Below are 17506 nucleotides of genomic sequence, written 5' to 3'. Positions count from 1 at the left end.
GTGGTGCCATACTGGGTTAGATATTAAAAGTGCTCCCTTTTCGTTAGGGATCTGCTAAAGTGATGATGTCTGTCTGAGTAACGTGAGTTTTCGGTTGGTTTGTTTCAGTATCTCCAAGTTTGAAGAACGATGCTGTTTCCTTTATGTACTTCACAATTCCGACGACTTCCAAATCTACTTCTGCACAGAACTGCACTGTAAAAGGCATGTATTTGTCGTCGTGTGTGAGACGGGCTGTTTTCACGGGATCGCTGCTTTCAAGTAAAACAAAACAGGTTGCTTTTGAATGGTGAGGCAGCTACACACACACACACACACATACACACACACACACATACACACACATATACACACACACACACAGACACATACACACACATATACATACACACACATACACACACAGACACATACACACAAACACATACACACATATACACACATACACACATATACAGACACATACACACACATATACACACACAGACACATATACACACACAGACACATACACACAAACACACAGACACACACACACAGTCACATACATACACGCGCACATACACACAAACACATACACATACACATATACACACACACACACAGACACATACACACACATATATACACACATACCCAAACACAGACACACATACACACGCTTTATTTGAATTCTGCTTTAGAAGCATGTGCCATTGGATTCGGTGATTCTGTTTATCCAATCAAGCCTTGGCCTAGTCACAGGGTATTTTACACAAAACATCAGCCAACAGGTTAATGGTTTAATGCCATGCCTCATTTTTTAAAATACTCATTAGAAATGAGTGCCCACTTTTTCATGATCGAATTCTTTAGCGTAAACTCACTACTGTCTGCCACTACGACCCTGCCTCCCATAGATCTTCCTGGGGAGCGTAAATACATAGTACCTGAGCCCACTTCTGACTAATCATACTGGATCCTCTGCGGCCGCATAGCCTAGGGCCCGATCTATACCTAAAAGAGATGACCCACCCAAATCTATGAACTTCACAGTACATTTGCATTACTCTCCCCTGGTATAGTACTCTTGGTTAAATATTTCATATCCCTGTAGAACACAGTGATCTTACTTCTGTTTCTAACTCCTCATGAAATTTCACCTTACTCCACGTTTACTAATATCCTAATCAATTGTGGGATTTTGCTCTGCTTTCATTTCATTGACATCTAGGAAATGTGCACTAGGAATGGAGGTTAGGAACTGGGGGAGGGGAGCCAGGCACCGTGGTGCACACCTTTAATCCCAGCACTGGGGAGGCAAAAGTAGTCGGACTGCTGAGTTCAAGGCCAGCCTGGTCTGTCTTAGACGGGAGTCAGGGAGAATGGGGGAGGAGAAGAATTGGGGGAGGAGAAAAACATGATCCAAATCTATTGTATAAAAAGGGTGTCTTCAGTAACTAAGAAAGTAGACACAATTGAACACTGCAAACTCCAAAATAGCTCTGTTCCTTGGGTCCCATTAGGCAGAACAGAGTGAGGCCCTAAGTGTTCAAGGAATATTTGTCGAATGGGTGGAAATGTTAATGGGTAGGCAGATAAAATGAGGCACAGAGATCATTTCTGAGTTGTAGAAAAACTGGTCACGTGCTAACCTGCTCTGCCCATGTGGTCAGCCTTGCATAGAGGCTTGCCCATGAAACCAGCAGCACTGTATACAGTACTTCCCACACATTATATACGAACCAGTGGTCTCCAGTTTACTCAGAGGGCAGAGGACAGATTTATTTCTCAGATACCTTGCCTGGCATTGAAACTAACCTCAGAAATAAAACAGCATTTAAAAAAAAAAATGTCATCAAGAGAGGCGGCTGTCACCTGGGCATACGTAAGCCAGTCTCTGCCCTAGTTCACTTCAGTGTTTTAGACAGCACTTATAGGATCTCTAGGTATAATGTATAGGAGTGCTCAGGCAAAAGATTTAGTGACAGATCAAATTTACAGATGCTAAATATTCTGGAATAGCCGGGACGTGGGTATTTTGTTGTTTCTGAATTACAATAGTAACAACAAAGCAGCATTAATTTTTATGAAGATATTGTACCGTATGAGCACGTGATGAGTATTTAAGTGTCTTTGAGTCCAAGAAACCTGTTTCTCCTCTGCTTCACAATTATGCCCCCGGGAGGTGGAAGGGTTTGCCTGAGGTCACACAGACGCCAGTAATCTTGATTTGATTCTCCTCGCTCCTGACTTCGTCACTTCAGTATTCTAGTTCCCTGTGACACTTAACTATTGTTTGCCATCAGGAATTTCTAGAAAACCCTTTCAACCTGAGATTTCTTTTCACGATCCCACCCCCACCCCCCCCATCACCCCCACACACCTAACACGGATCCCAATGGTGTATTTGCCTAAAGCCTCTCCATTTTTGCTCCGAAGTCCATTTGGGGTACATTGATTTACAGTGGTTGGGCTTAGCACCTTTCAAATTGAGCAAAAGCTGAGCACGTGATCCTCATTCACCACAGATCTCACTTCCGGTAGCTCCTTAGCGGGTGGCCAGCTAACACACTACTCTGTGCTAGACTATGAGGTAGATACAGGTACTGTGTTCACTAAGATCCGTGGACTATGTGATTCTTCCTGAATTAGGCTTGCATTCTATGGCTGACATAAAAGCTCTCACCACACGGGAGGCAGGCCGGGCTGAGTCAGGGTCTTCAGTGGGTTCAGTGTCCAAATGAATTTCCCACCTAAGATGTTGTCAACTTACGATGGGTTTACTGAGCAGTGCACAGACATGTGCACAGACATTACATGTGCTATGAATACAACTCTCATTCTAGGTTTTTCGAAATGGTGAACACCATCACCGAAGAGAAGGGGAGAGGTGCGGAGGAAGGAGACTGTGAAGGTGACTCCCTGGAGGTAATGACTGAATTAAGCACGTGTCTTACAAGGGAGCAGCTGGAAGCTGGCTTCAAGGGGGATGGGAAAGGATGAGACTCATCACTGAGTGGTGGGGTGCAGCATAGAGGCACTCAACGAGTGTAAATTTTCTCTAATAAGAGGGCCGGACAGGAGGCTTGGCAGTTACGAGCCCATTCTGTTCTTCCAGAGGACCTGGCTTCAGTTCCCAGCACCCTTGTCCAACAGCTCACGGCTGTCTGTAAGTCTAGCTCCAGGGGCTCCCACACCAGCCTCTGGCCTCTGCAGACATCGACACACATACGACACTTCACTCCTACAGAAACATGTACAGATAAGATCAATAAAAATGCTTTAAAGCAAACACTGATCTTGTCCTCTCCAGAGAAATGGTTCTCAACCTGTGGGTTGTGAGCCCTTTGGGGTTGAATGACCCCTTACACAGGGGTCTCCTGAGATCATTAGAAAACACGGGTATTTTACATTATGGTTCCTAACAGTTATAAAGTAGCAGTGAAAATAACTTTATGGTTGGGGATCTCGATGACATGAGGGACTATATAAAGGGTCGGGGCAGTAGGAGGGTTGAGAACCGCTGCCCTCAGAGGAACTGAGCTGCCATATTTTAAATTACCCAACAGTGACTGACTACACCATGTCTATGGAGGTGTTCACTGACCTCAAGGTGTGGGCCACAGTGTCCTTTTTTACCCCCTAGTCTCCCCTTGGCAATGTTGAACAAAAAACTCAGTGAAAATTCCAGGTGATAAAATCTGTCTGGCCTTCCCTATGAGTTTGGCCTTGAACTCACTGTGTAGTCAAGGCTGCCCTGAGTTCTAGATCCCCTTGCCTCTGCCTCCTAAGTGCTGGGATTACAGGTGTGCGGCACTGCCGCCATTTTGAAATTGACATGCTAATATTAAGGTGAAACTGAAAAAAAGCTATAAACTAACACTCACGATCGGTATATGTACGCTTTAGATTGTTTTGGTAATTTCATCCCATTCACTGAACTAAATAAAAAAATTAAAAAAAATTCAACTGTTACTCAGTAGACATAACAGTTGAAGGAAAAAAAATTAAATATACTAACTAATCATTACTGTCATCACCTAATAGTTAGATTCTGTAATTATTTAATGGTTATGTAAATTTTATACTGAAGAGGAAGCCTATGCCTCTTAAAGGTAAAAGAAGATGGTAGATGTAATTTAGAAAAAGAAATTCTCAATATGTTAGCTTGTCGGTCACAGGAGTAGTCGGCAATAATACTTGTGAGCATTTGACGTTCTGTCCTTTTATATATTTGGGTCAGGTCTCTGAACTCCTGTTTCAGTGTCCTTTTGACCCCTACTATTTGTATTTTGTGTTAAATTCAGTTGGATTTACTTGATACAAATCCATCATCAGGGTAAAAATAATAATGAGAACGATCACTAAAATAAAGTCATAAAGGCTTAGGCAGGAAAATCTATAAAGTCACTCACAATCCACACATTCCTTGCTTTTCTTTCTGTTTTTTACACCATCAACATCTACCTTTTATCTCATTTTCCCCCTTTGAGAAACTACATATATTTTGACAAAAATGTGTGTGTATTGTATCCAGGCTACGGTATAGATAACCATAGATAGACAAGGTTGGTTTTGTGATTGAACCACCACTTGGGGACTGGGAGTTAATTTCAGTCTATGCAGCGCATGGCACAGATTTATCTTCCTAGTATTTGTGATTGATCTGTCTGGCCTCCGTCTCTTGTGTAAGGGTAGTAGCTCCCTTTGCAAAGAGCTCTGTTTAGTGGTAGCATTTGGAGTGGGTGTTGGGAGAGGCCCTTCCTGGCTGAGCGGGTCTATCAAAAGCCACATGACCAAATTAAAGTAGGGGATACAAATGTCTTTTCCTGGAAACATCTAGAGGGTTCTGTTAAATCAGCTGACCTCGCAAAACCTGGTAGACATGTTCGATAATGCTCTGACTCATCAGAGCGCTCCTGTGCACTCTTCAGTAAGCCTGGGAATGCCAAACTTCTCTGGTAGATAACTTTCTTACATGTCCTCCTTTGGAATAGTTTAAACCCCCTGACACAGAATGATCTCTATGGTATTCTCAATGGGCTTCATGGCCTTGGCCAAGAATTCAAGCAGCTTCTGTTTAAGGGTTTGGACTCTACCTGCCCTGGTGCCTCAGCTGTTGCTAATTTTGTTGTTTTTGAATAACAGAATCTGCAACAAAGCAACATTAATGTTAAGAATGCAGTGTGCACCTTACAGGTCTTCCTCTTAAGTATCTTCCAGTCTGTGAAGAAACTGTGTTATAGCTATTCCAACTGCGTTATAGCATTTATGAATGGTTACAGTAGTCTTCTAGACTGAAGGGTGTTGGGGCCCACCTGGCTTCTTCCTCTCAGTGGTTTTTCATAGCCATAGCTCTATCGTTAAACCTTAACTTACATTTTACATGGTCTATAACTTTCTGATATATACATACATACATATATATATATATATATACACACACATATATATATGTATGTGTATATATATCTATCTTGATGGTGATTCTACTCTCAGCATTTCCTACTTACATTATTTTATATAGCATGCTACTGGAATAAAATGAATTGCCTCACTTCCTGACTGCAAACAGAAACCAAACTTCAGCCTGTGTATGATTAAACCCAAACTAAGTTCCTTTTCTTCCCAACCTCTATCCTATAAACAAAGAAATTTTCTTAGAGATTCCCTTTAAAAGATGGTTGGGATTTGTATACACAACTATTTCGTGTGTACTTCAGCTGGGACTCAGATGGTTTCAACACACGTACCAATTTGTGAAGCCTCTGGGTCCCTTCACCCAACAAAGTGAGAACACTGGGAAAGACGGCTGACCAGGAGATGCTCCCGAATGCTTCTCTCTTCAATTAGGATGCTGTCAGTGTTCAACGGATAATGTTAATGTGGTTTCCGTAAGCTCCAAGTTCTTAGCCAACCCTAGATTTCCTGGCACTTGAAAAACTTCCTAGAAGCTGGAGTTAGAATTCTTCTGGTGCCAGTAATGAGCGGTGTGCAGTAATGGCGGGTACAGCCTCCCTTGACTCATGCCTGGGCCTCTCCTGCTCAGACAGATCTAACCCTCTGAGATCTCTGACTGGAGACTAGAGCCCTGGAGAAGGTAAGGGTTCTAATTTTGCCAGGAAAACAACTTTAGTTTTTATACTCCTTGTCTAAGATAATTTTGTTCCTTAGAATTGAACAAGAGGATCTCGATTGTCTTCTCTCTGCTTCGAGTTTTTAAATAATTTTCCCGATTCATAGGAACTTTCCAGGGTTATTTCAAAGACAGCACTACGTCATGTCTCAGAGGACCTTCCTTCCTTGATACAGCAACACTTCCTTTTGCCTCAGGGCCGTGCGCTTTGACTCAAGGCTGCGTTTTCATGGGAGGGTTATGAGCCCATATTCTTGGTAATTTCATGTACTGGTTTACAGTGAGGTCTTCAGGAAGTTGAGTATAGCTGGCCATGAAGGTTTGAATACTCACTACCTGTAGTCCCCCCTGTACTTCTTGCTCCACTGCATTCTTGAGAGTGCAAGCAAGCTCCAGCCCCAGAATCCAGTGGGAGAGAAGCCCCGGCCCAGCCACTCAGCCTTGCCTCTCAACCTCGTTGGAGACCTCCAGTTCACATTTAACCACGGAGCCTGCTAGGTTATTATGCTTTTACAGCTCCTTGAAGGAGTGCACCAGCTGTGTTTCTCGTTGCTGTGCTCAAAGATGTGACAAGAAGCTTAAAGGAAAGAGGGCTTGTTTGTGTGTACAGTTTTACGGAATGCAGTCCACCATGGCGAGGGAGACATGACCGTGGGAGCAAGGGGCAGAGAGTAGACAGGAAGTGATGATGGGCTGGTACAACTCCAGGCCTGCAGCCATGACCTGCCTCCTCCCGCAAGTTACTAAAGGTTCCACAATGCTATGAATTAGGGACAGAGTGTTCAAATGTACGAGCTCGTGGGGGTGATTTCATGTTCAAACCACAATGAGGGGGTCAAGCCCAGTGTCCTACTCTCTCGATCCTGTATGCCTTCCCGTTCTGCCCTGTGGTCCAGCGGTGCCACGTCCTTCCTGTGTGCTATGCTTCCCAGTGGCTAGACTTGACAAGCGTGGCAGCTGTCATACTGGGGGACCATATCTGCTGCTTTTTGAGATCTCAGGTGCCATGTTTCTATTTAAGTTATTTTTAACCTCTCCTGTTTCTCATGTTCTGTGCTTCCATACCGTTTTTACCCTTTCACTCCCGACTTTGCCCACTGTATTGTCTGTCATTCAGCAGCATGCTGTGGACTGTTAACAGCTAGCATAGCATCTCTCTCTCTCTCTCTCTCTCTCTCTCTCTCTCTCTCTCTCTCTCTCTCTGTCTCACTCTCTGTCTCTCTCTGTCTCTCACTCTCTGTCTGTCTCTTTGTGTGTCTCAGTCTGTCTGTCTGTCTGTCTCTCTCTCTCTCACACACACACACACACACACACACACACACACACACACACACACACACACACACACGTCTTTGTAGCTCTCTTTTGTGTATTAACTGGCACAGGCCTGAGGCATCACTGCAGCGTGCTTTGAGGACTTGTCTCTACATTGTCCCCAGTGAACAGGAAGAGAAAGTTGGCCCCTTGTGGGTGGAGTGGGCACAGGTTCTATAGAAAGAACACTTTCCTTTGACTCAGACACCTGCCCGGTGACGAAAGACCTTACCATTCCTCTGTCTGTTGACCTGCCTCGCAAACACTTTTAAACAGAGACTCTGAATTGATTTGCAATGACCGAGTGACAAACTGCTTGTTTTCTTTAAGACCCTATTTCTATTTTTGTACCTATCTGAAACGCGACAGTTAGGTATCTGAAAACAAAAATGTCCCTCAGTGTTGCTGAGGTGCTGTGTAAGATCAACTTCCACTCGCTGTATATTCGTTTTGTTGATCTCTTACCCTCTCCCAATTTAGGTTCTGTACTTAGGGGCCTGCACATTGACTGACAGAGGAAAAGTAGACAAGAGAGGACGTGAAACTTTAATGTTAATCAATGGAGGAGAATAAAATACCCAGAAGTGGCTTCAAGCCAGCTGGAATTAATTACTGATGGACATCATTGTAGAATTTCTACCCCACCTTTGATCACTCATTTCCCGATAAAAGACACACGACTCTTATTATTTAAACAGCGTAAGAGCTAGGTGGATTTATCCTCTGTTATTAGAGTTTACTTTCTTATCTGTAACCCTGAGTTATTATTCACTATGTTTTATCTGAGCTGCTTTTAACTCCAGTTGGCCAGCCCTCAGGGCCATGTTCTCTTGACTCCTAACCATGGTGTCTCTTTTCTCCCCCTTCACCTTCTTCTCCCCCTTGCCACTCTTCTGACCTCCAGCCTGGGAATCTCAAACCCTGCCTATGTCTCTGCTGCCCAACTGTTTGCTGCCAGCCTCTTTATTTGCCTTGTAGAAACAACTTGGGGGCAAGGTTACATAGCGTCACTTGGATCTATGAGCAGACTCTGTCTCTGGGGCAACCAGGGCTTGAGGAAGCAGTATTAGCATTAGAATAAAAGCACCTTCAGGCCAACCCACTGGAAGGGTTAGGACTTCAAGGGACAGAGCATAAGGACATACACTTTCTTGTCTACCTTGGAGTACTTAATGCTCCCTTTGGGAGGAAGCTGCAGCAGCTGTTTTTGAAGGAGGTTTTGCTATGTCAGCCAAAGCCTCCCCCACCCCCATACCCTAAGGCTGCTCTTTGCTTTGAAAATTTTTAGTCGAAATCATCTTCATCTACATTGTCGGGACCAAGTGGATTCCAACTAATCCATTCAGAAAACATCGATCACTTGCTATATACAGTCAATTCTACAGAATCAGGAGAATCTGAAACAGAAGTAGATCCCAGTAGAGCCAGTGTTTCAAGAAGAAACAGACAATAACACAAATAATTAAAATATATAGTATGATAGTGCTCATACTATAAGCAAGACTGGAGGGGTGGGCTATAGGGTGCCAGGGATATGCAGGGATCTGTTGTAGGAGATCAGGGATCTGCTGTGGGAGAATCCAGGTCTGTTTGGGAGATCAGGGATCTGTTGTTTGTCCCTGTCACTCCTATTCTCCCTGCCAGCTCTCTTCCCAGGACCAGTTTATATTTTCTGAACAGACAACAAAAAAAAATGATTCTACATGTATTCCCATCATTGCTTTGAAATGCAGCTGCCGTCTCCCTTAGCAACAGCCTGACTTGCTAACCTATTGCCATAGAAATAGAACACAAGATTCATAAGCTGTGTGATGTCTTTAAACAACCTCCCTTCCTTCTCCACCCACTTTTTTCTTCCCGTGTTTGTTGTTTAACAAATGGCTAAGGTTACCCCTATTGTTTGTCTCAGGTCCCCACAGCCCCATGCCTGTCTCTCAGGCAGACTTCCCTGGTCAGGACATCCTTTATCCTTAGATTAAGCACCTAGCATAGGAGGGTCGTCCAAAGTATAGTACTCTTAATATATGAGTACTCTAGGCACTTAGAATGGATGCTCAGTGTTGCCACCAAGTAAACTGACGTCTCCTTGCCCTCCTGGGTACTCAGCCACATTCTACGCTCAGTTTTCTGTCTGCAACATAGCTGATTCCCTCTCCTTACAGAACATCCAGCTTCCTATCTCAGCTCCCTTTCAGAATTGCCTTTTTAATTTATATCTTTAGTTTGTAATAGAAAAATGAGCAGTAAAGCATCAAGGCGGGTAGCTGCCAGTGAGATGGTTTTTATTTGGATCTTTCTGTTTTTGTTACAAGATCTTCTGAGTTTTGTGTCTGACTGCCATTTTCAGTAGGGGTCCACTTCTATACCTAACACATCATTTAATGATCCTGGGATGCTTAGATTCCTGTGGGAAACTCAAGTCTGGCTAATCCTACCAGCATACATGCTTTATACTGGGCTGAACCGGTTCTCCTGTGGCAACCGAAACTGAACTGGTGCAGAACTTGTCTTTTCCTAGACAGGATCTCATAGCCCAAGCCGGTCTCAAATTATATATAAGGCATCTCTTTAACTTCTGACCCTCCTGCCTCTACCTCCCTACCTGATAACCGACTCCAAATGATTTGTTACCTGCTTTTAAAACTTTGAACCGTATTCTGACTTACTGAGCAAATAGTTACTAGGCTAAGATAAGGGATGAGGATGCAGACAAATAGGCAAGACTGGGTCTGTGGAAAATGTGAGCAGAGGCTCAAAGTGTAGCTCCTTGGTAGAATGCGTGCTGGCCTGCACCACTCCTCGGTTTCAGTCCCTAGTGAAACTGATAACAGTAACAAAGGGAGAGCAGCGGAGCATCCTGGGAGCACATCAGGTCGTCTTGAGAAGTCAACAGATGATGGGTTGAAGCTCTTATTCCTGCAGCACGAGGTGGAATTTTGTGCCTGGGAAAAGCAGCATCTGGAGTCATCCCCACTGGAAGAGACTGAGGAGAAAAGGGAGGAGATGGGTAGAGGAGGCCTAAAGGATATCCATGCTGTGCCAAAGTCTGCCTCTGACCCTCGAAAACATCAGGGTCAGATGAGAGCAGAGTTGGTGCTCTCAAGTGACCAGGATGGTCACTTTGGAGTTTTGAATGTTGCGAAGTTGAGGGTCATATTTCTAGGGAAAGCTGACTAGAGAAGAAAGCAACAAGAAGGAAGGGGACTCTAAGGCTTGTCCGGGGGCGTTAGCACTGAGAATGAAGACGGACCTTGGCAGTGTGAGCCTACCCAGAGCGCACCCCATAGTGTTTGTCAATGTATTCGATGGAGTGGGTAAGGGAAGGAATGATTGGGAGTTGAAAGGGCAAGGTTATCTGGCCTGTGCTTGAAGAAGCGTGTGGCTGTTGAGAGGGTACAGACAATACACTGGGACATTGTCCTACGCTGCTGGTGTTGAAAACAAAATTAGTACTCTTTTTTTTTAACCATGGTATCTTAGTCACTGCTCTGTTGCTGTGAAGAGGCATCATGACCAAGACAAATCTTATCACAGAAAGCATTTAACTGGGGGCCTTGCTTACAGTCCACAGTCATCATGGCAAGAGGCAGACAGGCACGGTGGCTAGAGCAGTAGCTAAGAGATTTATATCATGATCTGCAGGCAGCAGGCAGAGAGACTGGGCCTACTGTGGGCTTTTGAAACCTTAACGCCCACACCCGGTAACATGACCTCCTCCAGCAAGGCCATAGGAGACTAAGCATGTGAATACATGAGCCTGTAGGAGCCATTCTCATTCAAAGCACCGTAGGATGAATACAGGCCCTTGATTCTGAAGATCTGGCTTTAAACCACACCGCTGACATTTTCATTAAAAAGAGATCTCTGGCCCTGTGTATATGAGTGGGGGTGGGGTTGTGTGTCTTTCATACTATGAAACAAGGAGTTTGGAGATCAGGTGAGGAAGGTGCCTTGACTCTTTTTTTTTTTTTCCTTTCCTTTTAAGTTTCGAAATACTATAACAATAGAAAGTGTTGGTGAATCTCTGTCTAGTGTGTAGGTTTGTTTCTTTGAGAGGGACGTTGGCGAAGTCGAGCTTCTTTGTTAAAGGCCTTTGCTGGTGGGATTCCAGCCAGCACAGCCCCGGATTGCTAGATTCTAGACCACAGGAATTGGGTGTTTACCACATCTTTCCAAGATCCCTGTTTCACGTTCCAAGTCTGGGCCTATTGTTCGAAGCTCCCTGCTGCTTCTCCCGTGCCCCGCCCCTACCCTCACATTCCTCATCTCTCAAGCAGAATTCCCTGACCATCTATCTGAGTTAGAAGAGCTATCCTTCCTCCCTCTCCACACTAGGGATCGTTCCTAACATAGGAAGAGTCTCTGATGTAACTCTGGTACCTCAACGTGGATGTTCAGAGTTGCCATCAAGAGAACAGACATGCACTTCCCGAATTTGGCCCATGTCCCGAGAGAGGAGTCCAAGATGGAGTCCTGCATACCCTACTCTAACAGAGTGTTTCCTCCAAGAGATATGACCCAATGAGGGCTTCAAAACTTGGAGCTGAGGCCAGCATGGCCTGTTGGGCCCCCGGAGTCTAATTATCATCCTGTGTTGTTGGCTTGTCCTTTTTATCTTTGCTCTCATTCATTCATTCATTCATTCATTCATTCATTCATTCGAGACAGGATCTTATGTAGCACAGAATGACTCCAGTACCCCTTATGTTTCTGAGGATGACCCTGAACTTCTGGTTTACCTCCCGAGTTTAGGATTGGAGAAGTGCACAACCACACTTCCTTCTAACATTTTTTTTTAGTAAGCATATGTCTTGGTTAGAGTTATTATTGCTGGGATGAATCACCATGACCAAATTGTGGGGGAAACGGTTGATTCGGCTTACACTTTCAAATCACTGAAGGAAGTCAGAATCAGAACTAAATCAGAGCTGGAACATGGAGGAAGGTGTCATGGAGGGGTGCTGCTTACTGGCTTGCTCCCCAGGACTTGCCCAGCCCGCTCTCCTGTAGAACCCAGGACCCACAGTGCAGTGGTGGCTCCACCCACAATGGGCTGGACCCTCCCCCATCCGTCACTAATTAAGAAAATGCCTTGACGGTTTGCCTACAGCCTGACGTGATGAAAGCATTTTCTTAATTGAGGTTCCCTCCTCTTAGGTGACATCAGCTTGTGTCACACTGTCATAAAACTAGCCAGCACAGTGTGTGTGCCCAAGGATACATGCAAGCACACAGGGGTGGAGATCAGAGAGCAACTCACGAGTCCATTCTCTCCTTCCATGTGGGACTGAACTCGGGACCTTTGGGCTCCCACCGTGAGTACCATTGCTACCTAAGTCCTCTCATCCGCCTGGACCGGTGCTACTTTTTATAAGCTTTCTTATCTTTGGAGTCTTGTTTGGTGTCTTACCATGTTCCTGCATCATGAGTAATGATGTATGAATTTATTTTTATCTCTTATTTAGGGGCCATTTTCTAGAAATTGCATTTAGTCATTCCAAATATTTATAGTCTGTTCTATTTTCTCTTGTTTTTGAGATTTCTCAGCTTATTTCTTTATGGACACATTCTTCAGTTTCTGTGTCCTTAGAGTTTCTTCTTTGAATTTGTTTGCTAGAATTCACCAGGCGTGGCAGTACATGCCCGACCGAATTCTATCCCAACAGTCAAGAAGTAGAGGGAGGGGAATTACGAGGCTGCAGCTAGAGCAAGACTCTTGTCTCAAAAAAAAAAAAAAAAAATCCATTTTATGCATTTTTTAAAGTTCTATGAAAACCTGATTTGTAATCTGATATGCTATATTTCAAAGTCATTTTCTTAACAAACATAAAAATCCTTGAACACGGCCATCCTCATGACTCATCAGCATTTAATGTTAAATTCTGGCTCTTAGGTGTAAGAAACCATTTCTTTTTTCAAAGCAAATAGCAGAGATCATTCGCTGAGGCAAATCTGTTTCTAGATCTGCACTCCAGACAGCTCTGGAGAGTACAGGGTTGGGGGCAGGGTTGTCCTCAGTCCCTCCTGTCCATCCTGCAGTTCCTGTCCAGGGCTTGAGTCTCCTCGCCTTGTGCACGACACCTTTTGATGTGCAGCCTCCAGGTCTGAGGTGGCCTCTATGAAGTGTTCTCTGTTCCCTGTTGTCTTTGATGCGGTTCTGACTAAATCCTTGACCCTTGGGGACTCAGGACTATAAATGTTTGCTTTTTACATAAAAGATCAAAAATTTCCTCTCTTTTTTATTTTAAGGATCCGTTGGGGACTTTTGAGTCTTGCTTCTCTCCCAGGTCTGTAGCTGTTCCTGGGAGTGCTTCTCTCTTCCTTATAAATTGTCTCATTTTGATCCACAAAAACACCTCCTCTTGTTAGACCGGGGCTAAAATATAAATAATCTTTATTTGTCCGTCACCTCCTCAGACCTCCAGCTTTGCTCTTCCTCGAGCTCTGTCGGTTGGCGGTTTTATTGTTCCGGCTGCTGTGGAGTGCTTCAGTAGCACCCAGAGCCTAGAAGCACAGGGGAACTTAGCTAGAGGTGACAGAAAAGACAGATGTCCTGCCAGGTGGACTGTGAAAATCAGGACAGGGGAGGGGGGAGCACTTCAAAGCCTCCTGGGGGAGCACCTTAGCTACGAAGCTACGTGGTATCAAACGAGAACACGCTACCTGCCTTGTGTTGACAGTGTCTGCTTTTTAATTCTTAAAATTTTTGGAGCTTTTCCTATTTTGCGTATTAATTTTTAATTAGCATACAAAGTGATGGCGTTCGTTATGGTATTTTCATCATCTAGATAGTTATACTTTGTTTATGGATAACCCTGTCTCTCATCTTCCCACATACCCTTCCACTAGTGGTTCTTTTTCTGTTTTCATCATACACGCTCATAAACATGCGCGCGTGTGCGCACGCACACACACACATACACACACAATGTATTATATAATATATAATAATATATATGTTTCTTATTCTTCATTCCCTAAGAAGCCCATCTTATTTTTTTCCTTTGTAAAGCCATTGTTAAAATAAGGAAAATGTTTGGGAAAAGACCTAATATTTGCTTATAGTACCAGAAACCCCAGCACTTGAGAAGTAGAGTCAGGAGGATGATAAAATCTGGGTCAACTTTTAGACCGTAAGACCCTGCCTAGAACAAACAAATTTAAAACCTGGTATTTTAAATGTCACTTTCAACTAATGCTTTGTTCTTCTGTCTTACCCCCGTCCCCTCCCACAGTATGACTACGAACACGATGAAAATGGAGACAGAGTTGTGCTAGGAAAGGGGACTTACGGGATAGTCTACGCAGGCCGAGACCTGAGCAACCAGGTCAGAATTGCTATTAAGGAAATCCCAGAGAGAGACAGCAGGTATGGTAACTCTCACTAATGAAAGCTGTATTCTGACATGCTTGGGTTGTTAACCCTGTGGCAGAAAATAAAGTCTAACTGTTGGAGCTGTTTGGAAACGAGACTCCACCCTGTTAATTCCAACTCAGGTTTGTCTGTTCCTTTAGTGATTAGTACAAAACTCTTAACTGGGAAAAGAACGGCTTCCAAAGAGCAGAAGGGGGATGGCCGTGTGTGTGTGTGTGTGTGTGTGTGTGTGTGTGTGTGTGTGAGAGAGAGAGAGAGAGAGAGAGAGAGAGAGAGAGAGGAGAGAGGACTACTGATTTCTTTAGTTATAGTTTTGATACGCCAACATACACAGCTTATTAAATAAAGCTAATAGAAGAATGTTGATTTGAACTGCCCACTCTGGGTTGCAACAAATCAATCTAAAATGGAATTGGTGTCCCCTACACCTAATCTGTTAATTCATAAGGTCTGAGCCTTCCATAAATCAAGATTTGTAGCGTCCAGTCTAAGGAGCCCGCCCGGTTAAGCCATCAGAATAAGTAGGTCCTCCGAGCGTTGATACATGCAGGGATACAACCTGAAGCCATCCCGTTGTTCTTCGCACCATGTTGTTTTCTCATTCCTGCTTAAACTACATTAAGCCTGAGCTGGTCTGTCCTGTCTCCTGTCTGTTCGGTCCAGATGCTGTCATGAATTACCAGGGAAAGCCAATTAAATCACTAAAAATTGATTTGTTGAAATTTTATTATTTGACAGGCTGTGCAATACCTGCCTAAGCGCTCATCGATCCTGCCGTTCTCCAGAGAACACCATAATGCCTGCCACTTAACTCCCATAGCCGTTCTCAAGGGGGACGCTTTGCAGGGCCTCCTTTAACGATCAGAAGCGCTGTGCTAGTTCAGAAATACAAAACGCGTTCGTAGTTTGTTACGGCTGCATACACTGAGCACGTGGGTTTGAACTCGGTTGTGCAGCTTGGCCTTTCGGCCTAGAGCTTTGTTTAGGATCCGGTGAAAGTCATTCAGAAGGTGAGGGGTTTGAACGAGTGGGCTGAAAGAGATTGGAGCGTGAATGGTTTCGTGGTTCCTACCAAGGAGTTCATGAACCTTTGGGAAGTTGTGGATGGGCATTGTTAAGCTATTGGGAATATTTGCCCACCCCTGGCATGGTGGTTACGGCGACGAAGTCAGTGGAGCAGGTTGCCGTGGTAACACAGACAGTGGTGTGAATAGTATCTACTCTCCTAGGTCAAGTCTTGAGTCCGTCAGGAGCTTCGTGCTCTGAGGTCGTCCATCTATTAATCACTTCCTGTGTCTGTAAAATGGGTGTCCCTAATAGTACATTTAGATAAAAGAAATGAGTTGATATGAGCGAGTGGCTTTGAACAATATCCAACATCTTCCGCCCCCTGTCCAGCTGCAACTGCAAGGTCACAGAATTTATGAAAAATAGAAGCCTTGGATGGTCATTGATTTTTTTATTTGTGGGCACAGTTTAGCTGGCATTTTCAGCGTGCGCTGCTTAAGTTAATTCTCCAGAAGTCTGGCTGAATGCTTCGCGCCCTGACGTTTGCGTGCCTTGCAGATACTCTCAGCCCCTGCATGAGGAAATTGCCTTACACAAGCATCTGAAGCACAAGAACATTGTCCAGTATCTGGGCTCCTTCAGTGAGAATGGCTTCATCAAAATCTTCATGGAGCAAGTCCCAGGAGGTAAGAGGCCGCCTGTCTTACTTTCAGAAGTGTGAGTTTCTAAGGCCCCGAAGCAGAGCTAGAGGGAACGAGAATTTGTTAGAGTCCAGGTCTTGACTTATCTGTGCTTTGACAACGGTTAGGTAGGTGACATAACCTTGATGCTTATCAGCAGGCCAGACATTTCGAAACCATTTTGGTTTCAGCCCTTGTGACTTGGGTTGAAGCTAGCATCCGAGCATCCTAGAACTTAGACTGTGGATCATGACTGCCTTCAGAAGAGGGATAGTGTCACATTCTTACTTGAGCCCAGGTAACCAGTAGGTTCTGACCTACTGTGATAAGCCAGTGCATTCCGGCTTAATTTAGTGCCACATCATGTATATGATTTGAAGAGCTTGGCTGAGTTTTAACCATGGGTTCTCTTATCGTACAGGAAGTCTGTCTGCTCTCCTCCGTTCAAAATGGGGCCCACTAAAAGACAATGAGCAGACGATTGGCTTCTATACGAAGCAAATATTGGAAGGATTAAAATATCTTCATGACAATCAGATAGTTCACCGGGATATAAAGGTAGGACGCGCCACGACTCATCCTCCTTGGGGGTCTTTCTGGGGATGGGTTGTGTTCTGAGTGATCATTGTGAATGGGGAATAAGGAAAAGTGAGTGGTAACAGTTCTCGTCCACCGTTCACAGTTATGCTCATGCCGGAGTCTTCTTCCAGCACAGCTTCCTCACCCACTGAAGCCAGTAGACTTTGCTGCCAATCCGTGGTGTTTTCTTGGAGCTCTGTAGCATGGACTTTAGTACTCTCATGCTGAACAGGATGTGGCCTCTTCCTGAGGAACTGCCAGGCCTATTAATTCCTATACAAATTCCTAAAATAAAAACATCAGCTTCTCATGAAAAAGCAAATTCAAAACTAATCAACCTTGGCGCTCTCTCTCTCTCTCTCTCTCTCTCTCTCTCTCTCTCTCTCTCTCTCTCTCTCTGTGTCTCTCTCTCTGTCTCTGTCTCTCTCTCTC

General features: G+C 44.4%; 1 protein-coding gene across 1 annotated transcript in view; it reads left to right on the top strand.

Annotated features, from left to right (window-relative positions):
* Positions 1–17506, top strand: part of Map3k5 (mitogen-activated protein kinase kinase kinase 5) — a 201429-nt gene that overhangs the window by 135397 nt on the left and 48526 nt on the right. Inside the window, exons 13-17 of the mRNA XM_032894935.1 lie at positions 109–204; positions 2829–2910; positions 14668–14801; positions 16374–16501; positions 16917–17053. Coding sequence (XP_032750826.1) covers positions 109–204; positions 2829–2910; positions 14668–14801; positions 16374–16501; positions 16917–17053 — 577 coding nt within the window. The remainder of the gene's footprint in view (positions 1–108; positions 205–2828; positions 2911–14667; positions 14802–16373; positions 16502–16916; positions 17054–17506) is intronic.

This window comes from Rattus rattus, chromosome 2 (assembly GCF_011064425.1).
Source record: "Rattus rattus isolate New Zealand chromosome 2, Rrattus_CSIRO_v1, whole genome shotgun sequence".
Lineage (NCBI taxonomy): Eukaryota > Metazoa > Chordata > Mammalia > Rodentia > Muridae > Rattus > Rattus rattus.
This window is presented reverse-complemented; position numbering and strand designations above follow the sequence as displayed.